Source organism: Tursiops truncatus, chromosome 9, assembly GCF_011762595.2.
Source record: "Tursiops truncatus isolate mTurTru1 chromosome 9, mTurTru1.mat.Y, whole genome shotgun sequence".
NCBI lineage: Eukaryota > Metazoa > Chordata > Mammalia > Artiodactyla > Delphinidae > Tursiops > Tursiops truncatus.
The window spans coordinates 102,305,010-102,332,644 of record NC_047042.1 but is presented as its reverse complement, the minus strand read 5'-3'; the positions used below and the strand labels follow the sequence as shown (position 1 = coordinate 102,332,644).

The 27,635-nt window shown below is 50.1% G+C and overlaps 1 protein-coding gene and 1 long non-coding RNA gene across 6 annotated transcripts in view; both read right to left on the bottom strand.

Annotated features, from left to right (window-relative positions):
* The window catches only part of LOC109549164 (uncharacterized), a 43,838-nt gene extending 25,434 nt beyond the window's left edge, over positions 1 to 18,404 (bottom strand). The window contains exons 1-4 of one of the 5 annotated variants that reach the window (XR_012334158.1): positions 17,530 to 18,404; positions 16,819 to 17,276; positions 13,619 to 13,869; positions 11,734 to 11,897 (exon numbers count right to left, since the gene is read on the bottom strand). This is a non-coding gene — a long non-coding RNA (uncharacterized lncRNA). Of the gene's footprint in view, positions 1 to 11,733; positions 11,898 to 13,618; positions 13,870 to 16,818 lie in introns of all 5 variants that reach the window. The other 4 variants (XR_012334160.1, XR_012334157.1, XR_012334161.1 and 1 more) reach the window with 4 other exon arrangements.
* A 5,665-nt stretch (positions 18,405 to 24,069) lies between these two features.
* The window catches only part of DPP6 (dipeptidyl peptidase like 6), a 772,816-nt gene continuing 769,250 nt past the window's right edge, over positions 24,070 to 27,635 (bottom strand). Inside the window, exon 26 of the mRNA XM_033863543.2 lies at positions 24,070 to 25,950. Within this exon, the coding sequence (XP_033719434.1) occupies positions 25,804 to 25,950 (147 nt within the window). The 3' untranslated portion in view covers positions 24,070 to 25,803. The remainder of the gene's footprint in view (positions 25,951 to 27,635) is intronic.

Here is a 27,635-nt window from a genome sequence, read left to right as displayed (position 1 = left end):
AAAAAATTTCACAATTTGTATGGAAACACAAAAGACCCCGAATAGCCAAAGCAATCTTGAGAACGAAAAAAGGAACTGGAGGAATCAGGCTCCCTGACTTCAGACTATACTACAAAGCTACAGTTATCAAGACAGTCTGGTACTGGCACAAAAACAGAAAGATAGATCAATGGAACAGGATAGAAAGCCCAGAGATAAACCCACGCACATATGGATACCTTATCTTTGATAAAGGTGGCAGGAATGTACAGTGGAGAAAGGACAGCCTCTTCAATAAGTGGTGCTGGGAAAACTGGACAGGTACTTTTAAAAGTATGAGATTAGATCACTCCCTAACACCATACACAAAAATAAACTCAAAATGGATTAAAGACCTAAATGTAAGGGCAGACACTATCAAACTCTTAGAGGAAAACATAGGCAGAACACTCTATGACATAAATCACAGCAAGATCCTTTTTGACCCACCTCCTAGAGAAATGGAAATAAACACAAAAATAAACAAATGGGACCTAATGAAACTTAAAAGCATTTGCACAGCAAAGGAAACCATAAACAAGACCAAAAGACAACCCTCAAAATGGGAGAAGGTATTTGCAAATGAAGCAACTGTCATAGGATTAATTTCCAAAATTTACAAGCAGCTCATGCAGCTCGGTAACAAAAAAACAAACAACCCAATCCAAAAATGGGCAGAAGACCTAAATAGACATTTCTCCAAAGAAGATATACAGACTGCCAACAAACACATGAAAGAATGCTCAACATCATTAATCATTAGAGAAATGCAAATCAAAACTACAATGAGATATCATCTCACACCAGTCAGAATGGCCATCATAAAAAATCTAGAAACAATAAATGCTGGAGAGGGTGTGGAGAAAAGGGAACACTCTTGCACTGCTGGTGGGAATGTGAATTGGTTCAGCCACTATGGAGAACAGTATGGAGGTTCCTTAAAAAACTACAAATAGAACTACCATATGACCCAGCAACCCCACTACTGGGCATATACCCTGAGAAAACCAAAATTCAAAAAGAGTCATGTACCATAATGTTCATTGCAGCTCTATTTACAATAGCCCGGAGATGGAAACAACCTAAGTGCCCATCGTCGGATGAATGGATAAAGAAGATGTGGCACATATATACAATGGAATATTACTCAGCCATAAAAAGAAACGAAATTGAGCTATTTGTAATGAGGTGGATGGACCTAGAGTCTGTCATACAGAGTGAAGTAAGTCAGAAAGAAAAAGACAAATACCATATGCTAACACATATATATGGAATTTAAGAAAAAAAAAATGTCATGAAGAACCTAGGGGTAAGGCAGGAATAAAGATGCAGACCTACTAGAGAATGGACTTGAGGTTATGGGGAGGGGGAAGGGTGAGCTGTGACAGGACGAGAGAGAGTCATGGACATATACACACTAACAAACGTAGTAAGGTAGATAGCTAGTGGGAAGCAGCCACATGGCACAGGGATATTGGCTCGGTGCTTTGTGACAGCCTGGAGGGGTGGGATAGGGAGGGTGGGAGGGAGGGAGACGCAAGAGGGAAGACATATGGGAACATATGTTTATGTATGACTGATTCACTTTGTTATAAAGCAGAAACTAACACACCATTGTAAAGCAATTTTACCCCAATAAAGATGTTAAAAAAAGAAAAGGGAAGATCTAAATAGACATTTCTCTAAAGTAGACACACAAACGGCCAACAGGCACATGAAAAGATGCTCAGCATCGCTAGTTATCAGAAAAATGCAAATCAAAACTACGAGGTACCACCTCACACAGATCAGAATGGCCATCATGAAAAAGTGTATAAATAACAAATGCTGCAGAGGGTGTGGAGTAACGGGAGCCCTCCTACACTGTCGGTGGGAATGTAAATTGGTGCAGCCACTATGGAGAACAGTATGGAGGTGCCTCAAAAAACTGAAAATAGAGCCACCATAGGATGCAGCAATCCCATTCCTGGGCATATATACAGAGACAACTCTAATTCGAGAAGATACATGCTCCCCAGTGTTCATAGCAGCACTATTTGCAATAGCCAGGGCATGGAAGGAACCTAGATGTCCATCGACAGATGAACGGATAGAGAAGATGTGCCATATATACACAGTGGAATACTACGCAGCAATAAAAACGAAGGAAATAATGCCATTTGCAGCAACACAGATGGACCTTGAGATTATCATACTAAGTGAAGTCAGTCAGGCAGAGGAAGTACAAATACCACATGATATCCCTTATACGTGGAATCTAAAATACAGCACAAATGAGCTTATCTGTGAAACAGAAACAGACTCACAGACATAGGGAACAGACTCGTGGTTGCCAAGGGTCAGGGAGGTGGGGAGGGATGCACTGGGAGGTGGGATTAGCAGATATAAGCTATTATATATAGAATGGATAAACAAGGTCCTACTGTACAGCACAGGGAACTGTATTCCATATCCTGTGATAAACCATGATGGAAAAGAATGTGAAAAAGAATGTATTTATGTGTATAACTGAATCACTCTGCTGTACAGCAAAAATTAACACATCGTAAATCAACTATTTTCCATAAAATAATTTTTTTTTTTTAAAAGTACGTTTCCCCTCGTACGTGACAGATCATCTGTGGCGGGACTAGGCACTGAGAAGAAACATGTAAGAAATAACGAGTATCCTCGCCCTCCAGGGGTGTTACAGCCTCATCAGGAAAAGTTAACATGTCTTAATCCTGAAAATATTTAGTAATTAAGAAAAATACTTGGATTCTTAGGAAGATGGCGGAAGAGTAAGAGAAGATCACCTTCCTCCCCACAGATACACCAGAAATACATCTACACGTGGAACAACTCCTACAGAACACCTACAGAACACCTACTGAACGCTGGCAGAAGACCTCAGACCTCCCAAAAGGCAAGAAACTCCCCATGTACCTGGGTAGGGCAAAAGAAAAAAGAATAAACAGAGATAAAAGGATAGGGACGGGACCTGCACCAGTGGGAGGGAGCCGTGAAGGAGGAAAGGTGTCCACACACTAGGAGCCCCTTCGCGGATGGAGACTACGGGTGGCGGAGGGGGGAAGCTTCGGGGCCGCAGAAGAGAGCGCAGCCACAGGGGTGCGGGGGGCAAAGCAGGGAGATTCCCGCACAGACGATCGGTGCCGCTCACCAGCCCGAGAGGCTCGTCTGCTCACCCGCCGGGGCGGGCGGGGCTGGGAGCTGAGGCTGGGGCTTCGGTCGGAGTTCAGGGAGAAGACTGGGGTTGGCGGCGTGAACACAGCCTGCAACGGGTTGGTGCACCACGGCTAGCCGGGAGGGAGTCCGGGAAAACGTCTGGAGCTGCCGACAAGGCAAGAGACTTTTTCTTCCCTCTTTGTTTCCTGATGCGCGAGGAGAGGGGATTAAGAGCGCTGCTTAAAGGAGCTCCAGAGACGGGCGCGAGCCGCGGCTAACAGCGCGGACCCCAGAGACGGGCATGAGACGCTAAGGCTGCTGCTGCCGCCACCAAGAAGCCTGTGTGCGAGCACAGGTCACTCTCCACACCCCCCTTCCGGAGCCTGTGCAGCCCGCCACCGCCAGGGTCCCGGGATCCAGGGACAACTCACCCGGGAGAACGCACGGCGCGTCTCAGGCTGGTGCAACGTCACGCTGGCCTCTGCCGCCGCAGGCCCGCCCCGCATCCGCGCCCCTCCCTCCCCCCGGCCTGAGTGAGCCAGAGCCCCCTAATCAGCGGCTCCTTTAACCCCGTCCTGTCTGAGCGAAGAACAGACGCCCTCCGGTGACCTACACGCAGAGGCGGGGCCTCATCCAAAGCTGAGCCCCGGGAGCTGTGAGAACAAAGAAGAGAAAGGGATTCTCTCCCAGCAGCCTCAGGGGCAGCGGATTAAAGCTCCACAATCAACTTGATGTACCTGCATCTGTGGAATACCTGAATAGACAACGAGTCATCCCAAATCGAGGAGGTGGACTTTGAGAGCAAGATTTATGATTTTTCCACTTTTCCTCTTTTTGTGAGTGTGTATGTGTATGCTTCTGTGTGAGATTTTGTCTGTATACCTTTGCTTCCACCATTTGTCCTAAGGTTCTATCCGTCCGTTTTTTTAAAAAAAACTTTTTTCTTAATAATTATTTTTTAATTTAATAGCTTTATTATATTTTACTTTATTTTCCTTTATCTTCTTTCTGTTTTTCTTCCTTCCCTCCTTCCTTCCTTCCTCCCACCGTCCATCCCTCCCTCCCTCCCTCCTTTCTTTCTTTCCTTTTCTTCTTTCTTTCTTCCTTCCTTCCCTCCTTTCTTTCTTTCTTTCCTTCTTCCTATTTCTACTAATTCTTTCTCTCTACGTTTTCTCCCTTTTATTCTGAGCCATGTAGATGAAAGGCTCTTGGTGCTGCAGACAGGAGTCAGTCCTGTGCCTCTAAGGTGGGAGAGCCAACTTCAGGACACTGGTCCACAAGAGACCTCCCAGCTCCACATAATATCAAATAGCAAAAATCTCCCAGAGATCTCCATCTCAACACCAGCACCCAGCTTCACTCAACGACCAGCAAGCTACAGTGCTGGACACCCTATGCCAAACAACTAGCAAGACAGGAACACAACCCCACCCATTAGCAGAGAGGCTGCCTAAAATCATAATAAGTCCACAGACACCCCAAAACACACCACCAGACATGGACCTGCCCACCAGAAAGACAAGATCCAGCCTCATCCACCAGAACACAGCCACTAGTCCCCTCCACCAGGAAGCCTACACAACCCACTGAGCCAACCTTAGCCACTGGGGACAGACACCAAAACAAACGGGAACTACGAACCTGCAGCCTGTGAAAAGGAGACCGCAAACACAGTAAGATAAGCAAAATGGGAAGACAGAAAAACACACAGCAGATGAAGGAGCAAGATAAAAACCCACCAGACCTAACAAATGAAGAGGAAATAGGCAGTTTACCTGAAAAAGAATTCAGAATAATGATAATAAGATGATCCAAAATCTTGGAAATAGACTAGACAAAATGCAAGGATCAGTTAACAAGGACCTAGAAGAACTAAAGAGCAAACAAACAATGATGAACACCACAATAAATGAAATTAAAAATACTCTAGGTGGGATCAATAGCAGAATAACTGAGGCAGAAGAACGGATAAGTGACCTGAAGGTAAAAGAGTGGAAATAACTACTGCAGAGCAGAATAAAGAAAAAAGAAGGAAAAGAATTGAGGACAGTCTCAGAGACCTCTGGGACAACATTAAACGCACCAACATTCGAATTATAGGGGTTCCAGAAGAAGAAGAGAAAAAGAAAGGGACTGAGAAAATATTTGAAGACATTATAGTTGAAAACTTTCCTAATATGGGAAAGGAAATCGTGAATCAAGTCCAGGAAGCACAGAGAGTCCCATACAGGACAAATCCAAGGAGAAACACGCCAGGACACATATTAATCAAACTGTCAAAAATTAAATACAAAGAAAGCATATTAAAAGCAGCAAGGGAAAAACAACAAATAACACACAAGGGAATCCCCATAAGGTTAACAGCTGATCTCTCAGCAGAAACCCTGCAAACCAGAAGGGAGTGGCAGGACATACTGAAAGTGATGAAGGAGAAAAACCTGCAGCCAAGATTACTCTACCCAGCAAGGATCTCATTCAGATTTGATGGAGAAATTAAAACCTTTACAGACAAGCAAAGTTGAGAGAGTTCAGCACCACCAAACCAACTTTACAACAAATGCTAAAGGAACTTCTCTAGGCAAGAAACACAAGAGAAGGAAAAGACCTACAAGAACAAACCCAAAGCAATTTAGAAAATGGGAATAGGAACATACATATCGATAATTACCTTAAATGTAAATGGACTAAATGCTCCCACCAAAAGACACAGATTGGCTGAATGGATACAAAAACAAGACCCATATATATGCTGTCTACAAGAGACCCACTTCAGACCTAGAGACACATAGAGACTGAAAGTAAGGGGATGGAAAAAGATATTCCATGCTAATGGAAACCAAAAGAAAGCTGGAGTAGCAATTCTCATATCAGACAAAATAGACTTTAAAATAAAGACTATTAGAAGAGATAAAGGAGGACACTACATAATGATCAAGGGATTGATCCAAGAAGAAGATATAACAATTGTAAATATTTATGCACCCAACATAGGAGCACCTCAATACATAAGGCAAATACTAACAGCTATAAAAGGGGAAATCGACAGTAACACATTCATAGTAGGGTACTTTAACACCCAACTTTCACCCATGGACAGATCATCCAAAATGAAAATAAATAAGGAAACACAAGCTCTAAATGAGACACTAAACAAGATGGACTTAATTGGTATTTATAGGACACTCCATCCAAAATCAACAGAATACACATTTTTCTCAAGTGCTCATGGAACATTCTCCAGGATAGATCATATCTTGGGTCACAAATCAAGCCTTGGTAAATTTAACAAAATTGAAATTGTATCAAGTATCTTTTCTGACCACAAAGCCATGAGACTAGATATCAATTACAGGAAAAGATCTGTAAAAAATACAAACACATGGAGGCTAAACAATACACTACTTAATAACGAGGTGATCACTGAAGAAATCAAAGAGGAAATTAAAAAATACCTAGAAACAAATGACAATAGAGACACGACGACCCAAAACCTATGGGATGCAGCAAAAGCAGCTGTAAGAGGGAACTTTATATCAATACAAGCCCATCTTAAGAAACAGAAAACATCTCGAATAAACAACCTAACCTTGCACCTAAAGCAATTAGAGAAAGAAGAACAAAAAAACCCCAAAGTTAGCAGAAGGAAAGAAATCATAAAAATCAGATCAGAAATAAATGAAAAAGAAATGAAGGAAACAATAGCAAAGATCAATAAAACTAAAAGCTGGTTCTTTGAGAAGATAAACAAAATAGATAAACCATTAGCCAGACTCATCAAGAAAAAAAGGGACAAGACTCAAATCAATAGAATTAGAAATGAAAAAGGAGAAGTAACAACTGACACTGCAGAAATACAAAAGATCATGAGAGATTACTACAAGCAACTCTATGCCAATAAAATGGACAACGTGGAAGAAATGGACAAATTCTTAGAAATGCATAACCTGCCAAGACTGAATCAGGAAGAAATAGAGAATATGAACAGACCAATCACAAGCACTGAAATTGAAACTGTGATTAAAAATCTTCCCACAAACAAAAGCCCAGGACCAGATGGCTTCACAGGCGAATTCTATCAAACATTTAGAGAAGAGCTAACACCTATCCTTCTCAAACTCTTCCAAAATATAGCAGTGAGAGGAACACTCCCAAATTCATTCTACAAGGCCACCATCACCTTGATACCAAAACCAGACAAGGATTTCACAAAGAAAGAAAACTACAGGCCAAAATCACTGATGAACATAGATGCAAAAATCCTCAACAAAATACTAGAAACAGAATCCAACAGCACATTAAAAGGATCATACACCATGGTCAAGTGGGGTTTATTCCAGGAATGCAAGGATTCTTCAATATATGCAAATCAATCAAGGTGATAAACCTTATTAACAAATTGAAGGAGAAAAACCATATGATCATCTCAATAGATGCAGAGAAAGCTTTTGACAAAATGCAACACCCATTTATGATAAAAACCCTGCAGAAAGTAGGCATAGAGGGAACTTTCCTCAACAGAATAAAGGCCATATATGACAAACCCACAGCCAACATCATCCTCAACGGTGAAAAACTGAAAGCATTTCCACTAAGATCAGGAACAAGACAAGGTTGCCCACTCTCACCACTCTTATTCAATATAGTTTTGGAAGTTTTAGCTACAGCAATAAAAGGAATCCAAAGCGGAAAAGAAGAAGTAAAGCTGTCACTGTTTGCAGATGACATGATACTACACATAGAGAATCCTAAAGATGCTACCAGAAAACTACTAGAGCTAATCAATGAATTTGGTAAAGTAGCAGGAAACAATGCACAGAAATCTCTGGCATTCCTATACACTAATGATGAAAAATCTGAAAGTGAAATCAAGAAAACACTCTCATTTGCCATTGCAACAAAAAGAATAAAATATCTAAGAATAAGCCTACCTAAGGAGACAAAAGACCTGTATGCAGAAAATTATAAGACACTGATGAAAGAAATTAAAGATGATACAAATAGATGGAGAGATATACCACGTTCTTGGATTGGAAGAATCAACATTGTGAAAATGACTCTACTACCCAAAGCAATCTACAGATTCAATGCAATCCCTATCAAACTACCACTGGCATTTTTCACAGAACTAGAACAAAAAATTTCACAATTTGTATGGAAACACAAAAGACCCCGAATAGCCAAAGCAATCTTGAGAACGAAAAACGGAGCTGGAGTAATCAGGCTCCCTGACTTCAGACTATACCACAAAGCTACAGTAATCAAGACAGTATGGTACTGGCACAAAAACAGAAAGACAGATCAATGGAACAGGATAGAAAGCCCAGAGATAAACCCACGCACATATGGTCACCTTATCTTTGATAAAGGAGGCAGGAATGTACAGTGGAGAAAGGACAGCCTCTTCAATAAGTGGTGCTGGGAAAACTGGACAGGTACATGTAAAAGTATGAGATTAGATCACTCCCTAACACCATACACAAAAATAAACTCAAAATGGATTAAAGACCTAAATGTAAGGCCAGACACTATCAAACTCTTAGAGGAAAACATAGGCAGAACACTCTATGACATAAATCACAGCAAGATCCTTTTTGACCCACCTCCTAGAGAAATGGAAATAAACACAAAAATAAACAAATGGGACCTAATGAAACTTAAAAGCATTTGCACAGCAAAGGAAACCATAAACAAGACCAAAAGACAACCCTCAAAATGGGAGAAGGTATTTGCAAATGAAGCAACTGTCATAGGATTAATTTCCAAAATTTACAAGCAGCTCATGCAGCTCGGTAACAAAAAAACAAACAACCCAATCCAAAAATGGGCAGAAGACCTAAATAGACATTTCTCCAAAGAAGATATACAGACTGCCAACAAACACATGAAAGAATGCTCAACATCATTAATCATTAGAGAAATGCAAATCAAAACTACAATGAGATATCATCTCACACCAGTCAGAATGGCCATCATAAAAAATCTAGAAACAATAAATGCTGGAGAGGGTGTGGAGAAAAGGGAACACTCTTGCACTGCTGGTGGGAATGTGAATTGGTTCAGCCACTATGGAGAACAGTATGGAGGTTCCTTAAACTACAAATAGAACTACCATAGGACCCAGCAATCCCACTACTGGGCATATACCCTGAGAAAACCATAATTCAAAAAGAGTCATGTACCACAATGTTCATTGCAGCTCTATTTACAATAGCCAGGAGATGGAAACAACCTAAGTGCCCATCATCGGATGAATGGATAAAGAAGATGTGGCACATATATACAACGGAATATTACTCAGCCATAAAAAGAAACGAAATTGAGCTATTTGTAATGAGGTGGATAGATCTAGAGTCTGTCATACAGAGTGAAGTAAGTCAGAAAGAAAAAAACAAATACCATATGCTAACACATATATAAGGAATTTAAGAAAAAAAATGTCACGAAAAAACCTAGGGGTAAGGCAGGAATAAAGACGCAGACCTCGTAGAGAACGGACTTGAGGTTATGGGGAGGGGGAAGGGTGAGCTGTGACAGGACGAGAGAGAGTCATGGACATATACACACTAACAAACGTAGTAAGGTAGATAGCTAGTGGGAAGCAGCCGCATGGCACAGGGATATTGGCTCGGTGCTTTGTGACAGCCTGGAGGGGTGGGAGGGAGGGAGACGCAAGAGGGAAGACATATGGGAACATATGTTTATGTATGACTGATTCACTTTGTTATAAAGCAGAAACTAACACACCATTGTAAAGCAATTATACCCCAATAAAGATGTTAAAAAAAAAAAAAACCAAACAAACCAAAAAAAAAAAAAGAAAAAAAGAGTTCTTGGAATTTAGAAGTAATAATTGAGTTTCATCTTAACGAAAATATCCCCCACAGTGAATAATATATATCTAAATTTTTGTTGATTGACAATTACTCTATAATTTCTGAAATATATCCTTTGTATGAAAGTATGAGAAACAGATTTTATGTTGTAGAATTTTTCTCTTTTCCAGACATGAAACATAATGATAGAAATTACTATTCTATAAATAAATGTTTTCCATTTAAAAAAATGGATTAAAGACCTAAATGTAAGGCCAGACACTATCAAACTCTTAGAGGAAAACATAGGCAGAACACTCTACGACATAAATCACAACAAGATCCTTTTTGACCCACCTCCTAGAGAAATGGAAATAAAAAAAATAATAAACAAATGGGACCTAATGAAACTTAAAAGCTTTTGCACAGCAAAGGAAACCATAAACAAGACCAAAAGACAACCCTCAGAATGGGAGAAGATATTTGCAAATGAAGCAACTGTCACAGGATTAATTTCCAAAATTTACAAGCAGCTCATGCAGCTCAAGAACAAAAAAGCAAACAACCCAATCCAAAAATGGAGAAATAGACATTTCTCCAAAGAAGATATACAGACTGCCAACAAACACATGAAAGAATGCTCAACATCATTAATCATTAGAGAAATGCAAATCAAAACTACAATGAGATATCATCTCACACCAGTCAGAATGGCCATCATCAAAAAATCTAGAAACAATAAATGCTGGAGAGGGTGTGGAGAAAAGGGAACACTCTTGCACTGCTGGTGGGAATGTGAATTGGTTCAGCCACTATGGAGAACAGTATGGAGGTTCCTTAAAAAAACACAAATAGAACTACCATAGGACCCAGCAATCCCACTACTGGGCATATACCCTGAGAAAACCATAATGCAAAAAGAGTCATGTACCAAAACGTTCATTGCAGCTCTATTTACAATAGCCCGGAGATGGAAACAACCTAAGTGCCCATCATCGGATGAATGGATAAAGAAGATGTGGCACATATATACAATGGAATATTACTCAGCCATAAAAAGAAACGAAATTGAGCTATTTGTAATGAGGTGGACAGACCTAGAGTCTGTCATACAGAGTGAAATAAGTCAGAAAGAGAAAGACAAATACCGTATGCTAACACATATATATGGAATTTAAGGGAAAAAAATGTCATGAAGAACCTAGGGGTAAGACAGGAATAAAGACACAGACCTACTTGAGAACAGACTTGAGGATATAGAGGGGGGAAGGTGAGCTGTGACAAAGCGAGAGAGAGGCATGGACATATATACACTACCAAATGTAAGGTAGATAGCTAGTGGGAAGCAGCCGCATAGCACAGGGAGATCAGCTGGGTGCTTTGTGACCACCTGGAGGGGTGGGATCGGGAGGGTGGGAGGGAGGGAGACGCAAGAGGGAAGAGATATGGGAACATATGTATAACTGATTCACTTTGTTATAAAGCAGAAACTAACACACCATTGTAAAGCAATTATACCCCAATAAAGATGTTAGAAAAAAAAAAAAGCGCTCAAGCAAAGGTCTACGTCTGTGGGGAGTCTCGCTGTCTCCTGCACACCTCGCACGGATCTCAGCCTGTCCCCGGCGACCTGCTCTCTCCTGCCACTCCTCACTCATCTGCCGTGTTCCAGTCACACTCAGCCACAAGCATGTCACCTTCAACTGTCCCCTCCCCACACCTCCTGTCTGTGCCTCACCTGCTTCGTTCACTTGGCTGCACGGACGTTCGCGCTGCTCCATCCCCGTCACCGTCGGCGGATTCCTGTCCCTCCCGGAAATCTGAACAGGCTTCTAGTTGCCTCTGGGCCTCCGGTCTCTTCCATTTCCCAGTGTCCTCCAGACTTTTGAAGGAGCAATTTATCTGAAATAGAATTCTGGTCGTCACATGCCTGCTAGAAAGAGGGAAGGACCCAGGTTGTGATGTTTCGTATCTTTCTTAATCTCCTGTGGCATCTTTACAGCACCCCCTCATTCCCAGCGGTCACACGGTTTTCCTTGCTGCTGCTTGTACAAGGGAACTCCCATTCCCACCTGGCAAGCTTCCCTGTTCACTAAGGCCTGTAAAGCTTTTCCTCATGCTCCCAGCCTGTCTCTGTAGCTTCTTCCTCTTATAGCTTTAGTGCTGTGACTCAGTATAACAAATGCCTCGGAGACGGCACTTGGTTACTCTTCAATCTATTTCTCCACTGCTGTGACAAAGCACAAGCAACAACAACAACAAAAACGGACCAGTTGGACCACGTCAAAACTTAAAACCTTAGTGTTTCAAAAGGCACAAGAGAGTAAAAGGGCAACCCATAGGATGGAGGAAATACTGCAAGCCTGTACCTGATAAGGGCTGATATCCAGGATATAAAAGGAACTACTACAACTCAACAAAAAGACAACCTGATTTTAAAACGAGCAAAGGACCTAAGTGTCCACTGACAGAGGAATGGATAAAGAAGATGTGGCACATATATACAATGGAATATTACTCAGCCATGAAAAGAAATGAAACTGAGTTATTTGTAGTGAGATAGATGGAGGGACCCAGAGTCTGTCATACAGAGTGAAGTAAGTCAGAAAGAGAAAAATACCGTATGCTAACACATATATATGGAATCTAAAAAAAACAAAACGGATCTGAAGAACCTAGGGGCGGGACAGGAATAAAGATGCAGAGGTAGGGAATGGACTTGAGGACATGGGGAGAGGGAAGGGTAAGCTGGGACGAACTGAGAGAGTGGCATGGACATATATACACTACCAAATGTAAGGTAGATAGCTAGTGGGAATCAGCCTCATAGCACAGGGAGATCAGCTCGGTGCTTTGTGACCACCTAGAGGGGTGGGATAGGGAGGGTGGGAGGGAGGGAGACGCAAGAGGGAGGAGATATGGGGATATATGTATATATATATAGCTGATTCACTTTGTTATAAAGCAGAAACTAACACAACAATGTAAAACAATCATACTCCAATAAAGATGTTAAAAAATAAGTAAATAAAATAAGCAAAGGACTTGAATAGACATGTCTCCAAAGAAGATGTATGAATGGCCACTAAGCACAAGAAAAGATGCTCAGCATCACCGACCACCAGGGCGAAGCACAGCTACGAGATGCCCCCTCACACCCACCAGGATGGCCGCCAACCAAAAACAAACCAACAAAAATCGCCGTAAGTGCTGGTGAGGGGGTGGAGAAATTGGCACCCTTACGTGCCGTCGGCAGAAACATAAAGCGGTACAGCCATGGTGGAAAACATTCTGGTAGCTCCTCAAATTTTTAAAAAAGCAATCCTACTGGGTGTGTACCCCGAAGAACTGAAAGCAAGGTCTCCACGAGACATGTATACATGTTCACAGCAGCATTATTCACAATAACCAAAAACTGGAAGCAAACCAAGTGTACACCCACTGCTGTATGAGCAGAATGTGGTCCATACATACACCAGAATATGATTCAGCCTTAAGAAGGAAGGAAACTCTGCAAGGAAGGAAAAAATTCAGGAAATTCAATGTGGCTGAACCTTGAGGATGTAATACTAAGTGAAATGAGCCCGTCCCAAAAGGGCAAATGCTGTACGATCTCTACTCACGTGAGGTGCCTGGAGAGGTCAGATGTGCAGAGGCAGGAAGTAGGTGGTGGGGGCCGGGGGCTCCGGGATCGCGGAGGGGAAGGAAGGGGAAGCTAGTGTGTAATGCGGACAGAGTTTCAGTTTGGGACGATGGAACGTTCCGGAGACGGGCGGTGACGATGGCCACACAACACCGTGACTACACCCGACGCCGCTGAATTGTACACGTAGAAGGAGCTAAGATGGGACGTTACGTGTGTATTTCAGAATTTCTAAAAAAGAGAAAAAGGAGACAACGCTAGTTAAGCCAGCGAGCGGTGAACAGGAGATCGGAAAGAGTCTCTCGTGGGCACCTTCTTCTGTCCTCGAGACCATCACTGAACGCTCTTAAACCAAGTTTTCAAAACCGCAAATCCACACAAAGAATTACATTATAACCAAATGTATCAGACAGTGCGCGCGCGTGCAGTGCACGTCCACATTCTCCTGTAGCTTCCATCACATCTGGAAAGGGTTTTGACCCAGAAAAGAGCCAGCATTTACTGTGCTAAAGCAAAGAACGATGGCTGGAGAAGCAGTTCTGGAGAGACAGAAGGAGGCCCTCTGAATAGCTGCTGGCCCACAAAGCAACGAGAACCCAGACATCAGGGGCCAAAACCAACTTTCAGACTTTGGAGGCTGGGCTGTCTGCCCACTGAGCTGCGTAGGGCTTTGGTTTTAGGTTGCAAAGCTCTAGGGCTTCTGAGGTTCTGCATCTAGATCTTAGAGGCCAAGGTGACACACTGAGACCGTCACTGCTGGAAAGGGGCGCTGCGGGGGGAGGAGAGGAGGCCCTGTGGAGAGGGGCAGTTCTCCTCTGTGACTCAGCCCAAGTCACCCGGTTAGGGACGGCAGCCCCGCCTGAAACAGCGCTGCAGGCGCCCAGCACCGGGAGGGCCCGGCTGCCCAGGGTGCAGGCGTGAGAATCCGTCCCATAGACACACACGTCGGGACGGAGGCACGTGGGTTACAAACCTCCGTCGTGTAACTGTTGGCTGTCAAACGGTGACGTTTGGAGTGAGTGGCACGGGCTCCAAAGCTGGTCCCTGGGCCCTGGAAGGAAGGGGAGGAGGGGCTGGTGCCCTGGGGGGTGGTCCTGACGCGCAGGAAGGAGGGTGGGGATGCTTTCTCCACGCAGTGAGATGCTCTGTGAGAATTCTGTTACACAGCTGCCCGACGAGGCCGCGAGTTGGGAGGTGAGCACAGAATGACGCACGCTCCGTGGGCAACGTGTGATGACCTGGTGGTCCCGAGAAGCCACGGCAGCCAAAGCACCCGGCCCCTCCCGAGGGCAGCGCGGGCAGCCCTGCTTGGGTCCCCACGTGCCCACAACTTCCCACTGGGACCTTCCGCGGGGCCGGCGCCCACCCGAAAGCAGCCTGCGCGGCTCCTGGACTCCTTTCCATCACTGGGCAGGGGAAACGTGCCTCCATTCGCGTCCTGGGGATGTGCAGAGGCTTCAGGGAAGCAGGTGGGTCTCTGCAGACGGGCTGCGCCGCCCTGGCTGTCGGGGGCCTCACGGCTCCGTTCCCGGTGTCGCGTCCCATCGGCGTGACAGGAGCATCACCCCGGACGTACTGCACATCTCCCGGGTCCTCGTCCCTCTGACACCGAGCAGAGGACTGTCCCCGCCAGCGTACAGCGGCCTCCTGCTTCCCTCTGGGCCTCGGGCCGTGAGCGGAACAGAGGAGGAGACGCATCTGACCTCTGCTGCCTCCCTGACCCCAGGCGGTCAGGCTCAAGGGCACCGCAGGCCCGACCCAGAGCCCAGAGCCCAGAGCCCGTGTGGAGAAGCCCTGAGAGTTCTGAGAACGAGGCAGCTGCCTTGCTGTGCACAATCTGGGGAAATGACGGGATCTTCTAAGGTCGTTACTGAGACCCACAGATCCATCTTAACAAGAACAACAAAACAGGCCCTCCTCGCACTCACGTCTTGAGTGCGACCTTCCAGAATTCGAGACCTGAATTCCAGCATCACCTGCACCTTACGCTAACTCGCCAACAGCATGACACGCCGGACACGTGTGTCAGAGACGGGCGTGGCTTGTATTGACACGGATTGGCGACTGCTAGCGTGTTATTTGAGCGCCATCGGCACTTCCCGAGCGGTAGTCTCTTCTCTTTCTGATGATTTTATTGCAGCACCTGCCCTGGAGAGGTAATGGTGGACAGAGCACGGGGCACTTGCCCCGAAATTGCTAGAAAGAAAAGAAAAAAAAAAACCCCAATAAACGGCCCCAGCTGTCCTGAACGCCCCCAGCTGTCCTGATTATTTTTAGTCGGGATTTATCATTGGTAAACTTTGTTTTGCATATGCATGTAAGATATTTGGGTTTTATTTCAATTTACCATTTCCGGATTTTTTCCGAATACAGAAATTAGGTATGGCTGTCGTCATCACCATCACCTGGTATCATATGACAACAGAATGAAGATGATGCCAGTCTTGGACTGCGGACAGTGACACTTCTCTTCCTTAGAATAATGTCCTTTTCTATGGAAAGTTATCTAGAGAAGGAATGATAGCGTGCTAATCATGTTGGCACCTAGACACACAGGCACACACACACAATCTATTTTCCCCAGAAAAACGCTTGAAACGTTTGAAAGCCGCTGCCTGTATATAATACGAAACAAAGTTATTCTCTGAGTGTGGATACAATAGTATCAGAGTTTAAGAACTGGTGACAAGATAGCACAATTCACAGCTCTTTTTCACAGCTGGTAAAGCTCATTTCAACAGCCCAGGAAAACTAGCAACAGTTGCTCTGGGATCAGTGAAGCGCAGGAAACAAAAGCAGCCTCTCTGGAATAATACCTTAACGTGAAGCACGGAAGAGGGGGCATACCCGCTAATCCTGAACAGTTATATCACCAGCTTTCAGCACACACTGACGAACTTACAGATGCTATAGTCAACTGCTCAGTTAACAGCCCCGGTTAGACTCCCCGAGAAGCGCCCGCAAGAACAGTGCTATGTCCCGAAAGAAGAGCCACAGAAACCGCAGGGACCGTGCACTTCAAGGGTCGGTGGACAGCTCGGAGCAGGGAGCCCTGGCGGAGGGCACAGCCCATGTGAGGGGAGGGCTGCAGGGCGCCCCCCGCCCCCGCAACGCCCGGGCAAGGCGTGTCATTCACGGAGAAGCCCCAAATGAGAAAATTCTGCCTGAAGCCAACGTTACCTGATGCTTCCAAAACCGCAAACTGGTAGAGGTGGCGCAGAGTCAGCGGTCCCGAGCTGCAGTGTCCCTGTGCAGTTGGTACCCAACCAGGCTCCTCTGGGCTGCTGCACAGCAAGCCAAACGCCGAGACGCCCGGGTCTGTCGGCGAGGCGGCCAAGCCAGGAGAGAGGAAGGCAAACCTCAGCTCTGGCGTCCCGGAAGGGAAGAGGCTCGGGGTATTTACGCGATAACGAATAAAGAAGCAGGGCCACCTGAGGCGTGGGGAGCGCGGGGAAAGGTGATGATTGGAGAAAGCTGCGGGACTCCTTCTGCGCAGGCGCAGGTGTAGCTGGGCTACAGGCCGCTGCACGGTCTAAAGGGCGCTGGGCGGGCCCTCGCGCAGGCCCGGCTCGGGAATCGGTGGTCCCATCCGGCCCCAACCAGTTCAGCTCCAACTGGACGCAGCTGATTCCAAGTTGCTGAGAAACAACCCGGGCAAACAGCTTATTGCTTAGGCTCCGTGCTGCCTGGTGGACACGCAAGTCTTAACTGACCTTGATTAGGGCAAGTGAAAAGGATTTGACTCGTGACCCACGGACTCGCAGTCAGATGTCTGAGCTGCAGGTGGCCTGTGGCGGCTGTACGGTCATGGGGGGCTGGGCATCCCCCTCCACCCGAGTCCATGACCTGCCGCTGGTACCCCAGGCGTTCTCCGGGACCCTGGGCGCTCACCAGTCGGCCTGGAAGTGGAGTCCAGGCACAGGCTGCAAGCAGGGACGCAGCCCTGGGGTGGAGGGCGAATCTGCCGGTTGGGATCTCGAGTTTTCCTTGGTCCCCAGCTGTTTCCTCACCCCAAGGAGGCCTGTGATAGGGACTCGACGATCGATCACCAACGCGGGCAGGGTCCCCGAGCAGGTCCTGGGTGAGCGAGGCCTCTCCTGCCCGCCCCCGGGTCCCCAGCTCCGGAGCACGAGGCGGCGGACGGGAGGAATGAGCCAGACTGAGCCGAGAACCGGCGGGCGCTGCCCGGGGCGGGGTGGCCCCCAAGTGCCCGCCGCTGCCCTCAGGCCGGGCTCCCTTCGCGGGCCGCAGCGCTGACCCAGGCCTGCGTCCTCACCCAGCCACCGCCCCCGCGCCCGCCCCTGCAGCTCCCGGCGCGCGACCCCCGCGGGCGGCCGTCCCCCAGAACGCAGGCTCCGCGCGCCCCCTGCCGGCCGCCCAAGCGCGCAGCCCCGCAGGCGCCGAGCCCGCCCAAGCGCCGCTCGCCCCCGGCCTCTGGACGGGCCCCGGCGCAGCCTCGCTGTGACGCCGGCCCTCGGCTCCCGGGGTCTCGGACGGGGCCCGGCGGAGGCCCGCCCGCCCGCTTGCCCCAGGCTCCGCGCCTCACGGCCGCCGGGTCCCACCTACCCCTCCAGGTGCGGGGTCTGCGTCGCCCCCGGCGCGGTGGGAGCGGACGGCGCAGGCGCAGACGGGGATCACCCCGGCCCCCGCCCCCCGCGGCCACCCGGTGACCCAGCGTCCGGCTCACGCGGCCCGCGCTCCCGGGGAGCCTCGGCCCACCCATCACTTTACCACGGACTAGAGCCCGCCCACCTCCAGCGCCTGGAAACCTGTTTCGCAGAGATTTTTCAGGTGGTAGTTTGGGAAACTTGAAATGCAAATGGCCAGGCATCCTTCCAGCTCTTTGGTTAAAAAAAAAGAATTCTAGTCGTTCTGAATAACACCAGCTTCAGTTTACTGACTACCGCAGGCCAGGAGATTCCACCAACGTTCACATCACCGTTCCCTGAGTTAGTCTCTGCCTCACGAAGGAGGAACTTGGGCCCTGAGAGGTTACTTAGGACACTTGCCCCAGGACACACAGCAGGCCCATCCGACTCTGAAGCCTGTGGCCTGCACGCGGTGCCTGGCCTCTCTGTCCTCACGGCCTCTCCTTGTCGGAATCTTTCTCTCCGGGAGGCCAGGGGACGGGATGGCTTGTCCCGGGCCAGCCCAGCTCCTCTGAGAAGCTCCCGGCCCACCAGCCACAGCAGGTGTCAAACCATTCTTGCTGGTTGGGTTTGTACCTCACTTGCTGACCATCGGACCTGCATCTGGCCACTCGGTCCTGGGAGGTGGGGAAGCGTGTGCCAGTGAGCGACGGACCCCCGCCGGCAGAAAGCCCGCCACTCTCCCAAGGGTGTTCTTAGGAAATTTACCCTCCGTGACCGGCAGGATATTTTGGTAAAACCAAGCTGTCTGTAGTAAAGATGGCTTCGTCAGGACAAACTGTGGTCAAACCCAAGTCCGTGTGCCTGACGCACAGTGAGGCTGAGCGAAGTTTGGAGCAGAGAAAGGTTTATTGCAGGGGCCGAGGAAGGAGAACGGGCAGCTCACACTCAAAAAGCCAGAAGTCCCCAATGGTTTTCAGGGAAGGGTTTTTCTAGGCCAAACTGGGGAGAGGGCTGCACCTCCCCCTTGCCATTAAGCTGCATTTTGCGATTTTCTAAAATTAAAGGCCTTCAGTGGCATGGGTGAACCCCTGAGAGACACGGCAGCACTTGCCTGGGTTTCGAGAAGGAGCCAGCCACTGAGCCCCACTCCGCACTGGGCTCCTCCGGGCGTGTGCAGCCGGCCCCATGGCCTTTCCCTGACCAGAGAGCCGACAGCAGGCCTGCGGACGGCTGCTGGCACCTCCCGGCTCTCCCGAGGTGGATGTTGGGAGAATCCAGGCTCTCAGAGATGCCTGAGGAAGGGGGCAGCCCTGCAGGGTCCGGTGGTGCTGTGGCCGCCCCCTTCCCAGGAGCGCAGAGGACACGGTGGGCCCAGCTCCTGTTCCCTCCAGAAGCAGCCAGGCTGCTGGAGCTGCCTCCTGCAGAGGACGGGGTGGGAGGGGCAGGGCCTGCTCCCCGAGCCACAGGCTTCTGCACCCCCGGGAGGGCTTCTCTGTCCTGTGGCCGCCCTGCAGCCCCGGTACCTTCTTCCTCCCCCCACGCCCAGATCATTCCCTGGTAGGAAACCCTGCTTCAGGGACTGAGCTGCATCACTGCCTCCCACCCCCCGGCCCTAACTTACCGCCAGTGCCTCCGAATGGGACCTAATTTGGAGGTCTTTTCTTCATCACCAGAGATGAGCAAGTGAAGTTGAGCTCGTTAGGGTGGGTCCTAATCCAGTGGGAGGGTTGTCCTCATGGAAAGGGGAAAGGTGGACAGAGACAGGCAGGCACACGGGGACGATGCCGTTTGAAGGTCAGAGTTCTGCTGCCCCAACCAAGGGACCACCAGACGCTGGAGGAGGCTTTCAGATCCCTCCCTGCAGCCTTCAGGAGCCCGGCCCCGCCGACGCTTCTATACAGACTTTGGCCTCTAGAATCGGGAGAGCACACGTGTCTGTTGTTTAAGCTGCACGGTTTGCCGCACTGTGTTAACAGCAGCCCCAGGCAACTAGTACCCCTGCCATTCTTTTTTACAAATAATGCAACGAAAGTTCAGGAAGACCGGCAGAGCACAGGGTCCCGCAGCCAGAGCACACGGTGGAGCCATGCTCACCCCGATCCAGAAAGGCAGCCCACGAGGGCTGCTGCCACCCCTGCGCGCCGTCCGCCGGGCCCCTTCCTGTGCCCGCCCCGCCCCGCCCCGCCCCCGCTCTCCTATTCCCACCGGGCTGGGCCCCACTGAGCTGTGGATTCAGCAGGACAGCTCTGGGGAGAGAGTAAAAGCGGGAGAGAGAGGAAAGAGAGAATCTTACTCTTCCAGACAGAGGAGCTCAGCACTGAAACTCGTCGGTAACTGACACTTTATACAAACGGAACTTTCAAGCCGTTGATTAGGTCCTAGTGATTGAATAACTGAAGACACATTTGCCGGGTTTGGCTGAAGTGCCCACAGCTGCGTGCTGTGAGACTGATGAAGCCTGAAGAGTTTCGCATGAGCCCGAGCGTTGCTGAGAGGCTGTTACCCCGGAGCAGGGAGGCCCCACCCACCGTTCATGACCTTTGACTCGCACAGGGCTCCCCGGACAGCCTGCTGCCAGTTAGTGAGCTCAGTAAGGCTCCAGAGAAGCTCCAGCCCCTCAAAGTGCTCTCCCCCTCCCCCAGCACAGCAGAGGGTCCGCCTGCGGGGTGGGATTCCCAAGGCTTGCGAGCAAGTGGTGGTCCCGCCTCCGGGGGCAACTCCCCAAGCCATGTCCTGCCAACTCCGCCTGTCCCCTTCTGCCGCTCACAGCCCAGCGCTGGCCCTGTGAGGGGAGGGGAGGACAGGATGCAGAAGAAATCAACGCTTTCCCTGCCTCCAGGGGCTTGTCATCGGGTGGGCAGGGGTCGGGCTCTATTTCAGGAAGATCCCCGGTGCCACTGAAGACATAGGGCCACGACGGAGAGTGTGGTTTTGTTCAACGCCCGTAACTCCTCCCTCTGCCGGCATCCTCCGGCCCTAGAAGCCCCGCCCCTTGACTTAGCACATTAGCCAATGTTAAGGGTCCCCGGCCAGGAATCTCACCACTTCTAAGTGGCCCGAGAAGGGATTTCACACCTCGCTCCCCATTCTGTTCTCAGGGGTGTGAGGCTGGTGGTAGTGGAGTCCAGGCCCCACACCGATGCTTCTGGGGGGTTGGCCAGCGTGACCAGACCTCAGGGTGATGTGGGAGCTGCAGGAAGTGGAGAAGCCCAAGATGAGCAGGCGGGGCCCAGGGCTGGGGTGCAGCCATGCTCTGGGGGCCCAGGCGTGTCCCTCCTTCTCTGCCGCCCCCAGCATGGAGCGCCCACCTGGGACCCGGGAGTCTGCTTGACCTTCAGGGACCAGAGAGTGGGAAGGAGAAGACAGACAGGCCTCTGGAGGATGTCGTGGGAGCTGCCACGCGGCAGCCCTGGGGACTCCTGCTTAGGTTCTCTGGGGCGATATCGTTCGGTGCGGTGCTTCCCAGACACGTGTGTGTTTGCGTGTGTACACACGTACGTCATCATCCTGGGGCTCAGGGCTCTACTATACAAAGTGCCCGGTGGATTCTGATGTGCGTCAGAGTTGAGGGTCTTCGATCTAGAGGGTGTGGCCGGTTCAGGCTGTTCTGTTTCCAAATGTTACTCCCAGACTTGTAGTGGCCTCAGATCCCATCTGGGAAACATTAAAGACACAGCTTATACCGCTTCAGAGGATGCCTGGTGGGCTGGTCCAATGAGGTTTCCTACAAAAGAGGCTTGAACTGAACAGGAATTGGAAGCATCCACGGATTTGTCATTTGCTCGGAATCTAGACCTTGACACCCTTTCCAGCAAGCCTGGTTCTGTGTTGGCCGGGGGCTGCGCTTGGGGCCCAGCGCTGGTGCCCAGAGGAACGTGCTAGACCCAGGAGGGAGGCCTGCGCTTCGCTTATCATGAAAGAAAACAATGAGAGGGGAAAGCAACGTAGGGCTGTAGCTGCCTTGCTGTGTGATTTTGGGCAACTCCCTTGCCTTCTCAGGGCTTCTAATCCCCTATCTGTGTAGTGTGAGTGATGAGGTTCAGATGGTGAACGGCTTTTTGGAGTTTGTGGTTTGCAGAAGGGAGCCCAGGCCTCTCAGGGCCAGCGCCCTGAGACCTGCCTGTCCAGACCTCCTGAGAAGCCCCACCCATGAAGCAGTGTCCCCGAGGCTGGGTCCTCTCCCTCCCACTTGCCCCCAGGGTCCCCACCTGCTCCTCGGCAGCTCTATTTTCTCTCTAGAATGCCTGCGTGAAGATGAGAACCACATGTTACAGACTGAACGTGTGTCTCCCTCCCACCCCCATTCATATGTTGAAGCTCTAACTCCTGATACGATGGTTCTTGGAGATGGGCTTTTGGGAGGTGATTAGGGTTAGATGAGGCTGTGAGGATGAGGCCCCCGTGATGGAATTAGTGTCCTTATAAGACAAGGAAAGACCAGAGCTCTCCCCTTTCTGCTGGGTGAGGACACAGCCAGAGGGTGGCCATCTATGAACCAGGAAGAGGGTTCTCACTGGGAACCTAATTCACTGGCACCTTGAGCTTCAACTTCCAGCCTCCAGACTGTGAGAAATAAATTCCTGTTGTTTAAGCTGCCCAGTCTGCGGTGCTTTGTTATGCAGCCCTAGCTGACTGATGCACACCCAAATCAGAGCAAGCACAATCTGCTTCCCCAGAGCTGGCTGGAGTGTGGGGGCTGACCACCCTCACGTGTGCTCCACGGAGACTGAGGGCAGACAGGGGAGCGGGACAGATTCTCGGTGGGAGAGGGGCCTCGGGGTGCCCTGCGGGCTGGGGCAGGGCTCTTACTGCCTAGGGGATGTGTTAGGTTTTCCCCAGTTGGTCCCAAGTTGGAAGTGGGGGCAGACATTAGGAAACTCAAATGCTGGTCGAGTCCTGGCCGCCCGGGACTGGTTGCCGCAGGTCGCGGGGCAGAGTTCTACTCGTATACACGGTCTGGATATCCTAAGTGTGTGTACCATGCGCTAACAGGCTTCCTGTTCCTTCCTCTTGTGATTGTCCCGAGAGCTCACAGCCACATGCTGACAGAAGGATGTATCTCTGAAATATCCTTCCAGCCTCTCTTGTGACACTGAGGTTTTTAACAGGGGCTTCGGGAAGGCAACTAATCCTTCACGAAATCATTTTTCTGGGACTGACAGGTCAGGCAAGAGAGGGAGGGGCAGCGTGTGTTCAGGCCAGGGGTACACACGCCACCCTCCCCTGTGAACGAGGCAGCTGTGTCCCAGGAGATGCCGAGGAAGAGGGATGCCCCCGGGTTAGGGCTGTGCTCCCTGTACTGGGCTCTGAAGTTCCACAGCTTCATGGTCTTATTAAAACATTTTAAAACTAATTAAAAATGGAAACAAGCAACCACGGTCACATGTGTCACACACTTCACCTCACACACACAGGGCAGGTGCAGGCTCCGGGCTCTCCCAGGCCGGCTTCCCACTGCGTGGAAGTGGGGCGGTCCCAGTGATCAAGGCCAGTGTCTGCTTTCAGGGCCGGTCCTGGCAGAAGGCGGCGGGGAGGAGGTGGCCTCCTTCCTGGGCGAGTGGGGAGAGGCTGGGGAGAGTTAGGGAATACCTCTATGGCTTCACCCTGAAACTTTTAAGACGAAACTCGAATTCTCTTTTCTGGTTGATTTGGGACTTTGATATATCTGACTGGTCCTATTCTTCCTACCATCAGGCCACTGCTACCACAGATGCGGGTTTCACGTGCTGCACACAGGCCCCTGAGGACGCATCAATGAGTACTTGAAAGGCTTCTTGAACATCTGTACACATTCCAAGGTGAGATGGTGAAGGATAAGCAAGAAAAGAGCTATCCAAGTGGTAAAATAATGTTTTATTCCGTGGATGAACAAACACTACCATGCCACATCCTCACTCCCTCCTGCCAGATCTTGTGGCCAGAGCTGGCTTCCCTTTTCAGACTGAGTTGGCTCTGCGGTCGGTCGAGCCCATTGAAATAGCAAAAGCATGGCCATGTAGCGCTCAAGCGGTCCTGCTGGTCGGCACATTCATCCTTTTCCCAAACGGCGACGCATCCCCTGAAAAACAATCCTGTGACGGAGATCTTCCAATCGAACTAAGTACAACTGACATTCAAAGCTCGTGCAGATGAAACCCAAACCCCCAAACACCAAAAGTGACATGGACGTATCTTCTCCGCTGATAAGAATGTCAGGGAGTCCCCCTTCCCAGGGGGACCGGGAGCTGGAGAAATCCGAACTGACACTCAGGCTGTCAACAAGCTCCAGAGGCGATGACGGTCGTCAGTGTATTTCCAACAAGCACTTGTAGAGAGCAGCTCAGCCAGGCTGTGGCATGCAGGCAGAACACGACGAAAACCGGGCGGAGGGCAGGGGACGCGGCGCGACGCCATGACCGCATTCCCGTCTTTATATACAACAAGGTGAAACATACACGGGATGCTGGCTGTGCACCTGCTCAGAGGATGTCTTACAAGGCTAGGGACATCGACGACACTGCTTGCGTGCGGCACGGAGGGACAGAGCCACCCCAGGGTCGGGGTGACACCGGTGCGGGCCTCACTTGCCTCCAGGGTTCCTGTCACCCAGCACACGTGACAGACCTGGAGGTGGAGTCAACACTTTGCTCATGTTTTAAACCAAACGTCACCTGAAAAGACTTGCCGGCTTATCAGGGAGGAAAAGGATGGGCCTAAGGGCGCAGGGAGATGCACAAGGCAACTGTAAGCCAGACCCTAATGCAGCTTTGGTGGGAGACAGGTTTCCTGTATGACTTCTTTTAGTGAAGAGTATTGGATGTTTTGTTCCCGCTCAGTGTTCTGAAATGTCTCCACAAAGTCTAATGATGACATTGAGGAGAGAGCAGTTACTTCTGATCTGCTTCTTTATCCAAACAAGTGCAAAGCCTACATACTGACTGAACGAAACAAAGCAAAACAAAGCAAAAAAAAAGAAAGAAAGAAAAAGCACAGCAAAGCAACCCCATGACCAGAGACAGTGTCAGGTAAAAACCATAGAAAAATACGAATTAATTCCATAAGGTTAACCATTAGCGTAGCTACAGTAACACTTCGTACAGCCCCTTAAAATGCAGAATCTCCTAATTACAGAAAGGCGCGAGCCAATCTATGGACAAGTACTGGGAAAACAATTGTGCTCTAGTTGGTCCATGGCGCGGTGACTTCAGACGGGGTATGATGCCCTGGAGTGGAAGCGGTACCCGGGCGGAGGCCGGGTCGCAACGCTACCGCTCGTGAGCTCGAATTCCAGGGCCACCTTCTGCACGGCCATCCATCCTTCGCTTTGTTCCTCGGGGAGGGGTCGCGGGGAGGTACCCGTCACTCAGGGTGGCGACGGCTCCAGGCTCCGTGGAAGCCCTTGTGAGCGACGATGCATCTCCACCCGGGGAGGCGCTTGTTTCTGGGGCAAAACTGCCCTCAGGACCAGAAACACACATGCTGGGAAGGTGGCGCTTCCTGCCCCCGCCCAGGCCCCTGAGGGAGAGCGAGGCGGGGCTCCCCAGTCGGTGTCCACTGGTCCAGCAGGCGCCGGGCGCGCTCCGGGCCGGCTCGGTCAGTCTTCCTCCTCGTCCTCTCTCGCTGCTACTGTCGGGAGTTTGTCCTGGACCCTGAAGCACTCCACGAAGAAGCCGATGAGGGCTCGGTACAGGTGCTGCCGCAGGGGGGCGCTGCTGAAGTAGTGGCTCTCGTCCGGGTATATCTGCAAGAGAGGCGTGAGGAGTTACCCCCGTGGCCGCCCTCCGCGTGGGCTGGGGCGCCGCTGAGACTCCGAGCCCCACGGCCCGGGCTCCGCGCAGCCGGAAGCTCAGCCTGGAGGGCATCTCAGGGCTGCTTCTCCTCGCGGCTTTGCCAGGTGGAGGGTCCCCTCAGCAAATCAGGGACGGAATCAGAAAACACATCGTTTAACAGACTCTGAACGCCTCGCTCGCTCCGCTTGTTTGAATTTGCAACAGGGATCCAGGCTCGGGGACCACCGAGGCAGCAAGCGGCCCAGGCCTCCAGGCATCGGGACTCCCAAAGAAAGGGGAAGCATTCCGTGCTGCCTCTATAACCTTGGGGAGTGTGGGGAAACCTTCGCTCCCACGGGCACCTGCGTTTGACTCACCGTGCGCCGTGCACAGGGAGCTTTCCTGGACCCCGGCCGTCGAATGCAGATGACCTCATCATAAAATCTAGCTCACTGAGCTATGTGAGAATTGAACGATGGAATACCTCTGAAATGCTTAGAACAAGGCCTGGGACACAGGCAGGGCTGAAAAGACGGCAGCTAATCATTCCATCCCCAAATGTAATGACACTGAGTACCCAGGGGCACTGCACCACTTCCACACGAAGGGCCCGGTCCCAGCTGGGATTCAAAGCCAAGTCTAATTGGCCCCAAAGCCCATGTTCTTTCCATGATACCAGGCTGCTTCCTGCATTTTGAACCCTGTCTTCCTCTTATGTCTTCAGATGATGACACTCACCTTTATTTTCGTATTTATGAAGGTGGTCATTGAGCTATTATATGTACCTTAAACATCAAATAGTACAAAGGGTTACAGAGCAGGAAGTATGTCTCCTCCTACCCGGGTCCTGGTTGCCTGGAGCCCTCACCTGGAGTTGTCACCTTTACAAGCTTATCGAATATCTCAGACACTCGCCGCGCCTGCACAGTGTCCAGTGGGACCTGGGGTGGGTATCGCCCAGCACCTTGCTGACTTCGCTTCGCCTGTTTGTGGGGAGTGGTCCACACCGGCAGGCAGAGCTCTGCCATCGGACCTACCGCGGCTGCATCGCGTGCATACGACGTACTTAGCGTTGTACTGTGACCTGAGCATTCTCAGAAGGAACTCCAGTGTCACGTGAACTAAGCCCCTCCCTCCCTCCGCGTCCATCAGCACGCAAGCCGGCCTCCCTCCCTGCGGAAAGCGCTCCCCCTACCGGCCAGCGCACACTGGCCCTGTACGAGACAGCCACGCAGCAAAGCCAGGGCTGGGAGACAGAGGCAGGCAGCGCTGCCTGGGGCCCTGGTTGAGGAAGTCTCCCGTTTATCCTGGACCCGAGAAGACCACCGGGGTCATACCTGTCTCACCAAGTGAACCAGAGGGCGGGAAGGAGATGGAAGAAGTTTCCAGAAGCAGCACCGTGCATCGCTGGAAAGCACCTACACTAGAGCCGGTGGGTCAGCACTTGATGCCAGTGAGGTCAAGGCTGTGAGTCGGGTTCTTGGGAAGGACAGAGCTCTTTAACTAGTGCGGCACCACAGAAGGTTCTGGAACATCCAGCCAGTATTTAGCAGATGTGTGCTTTCCGGGGGGAGGCTAGTGAGGCCAAGGCTGCGCTCATGAGTGGGACAGCAGCCCCCTCTTCAGTGAGCATGGGGTGTGGCTGCTGCCCCGCCTT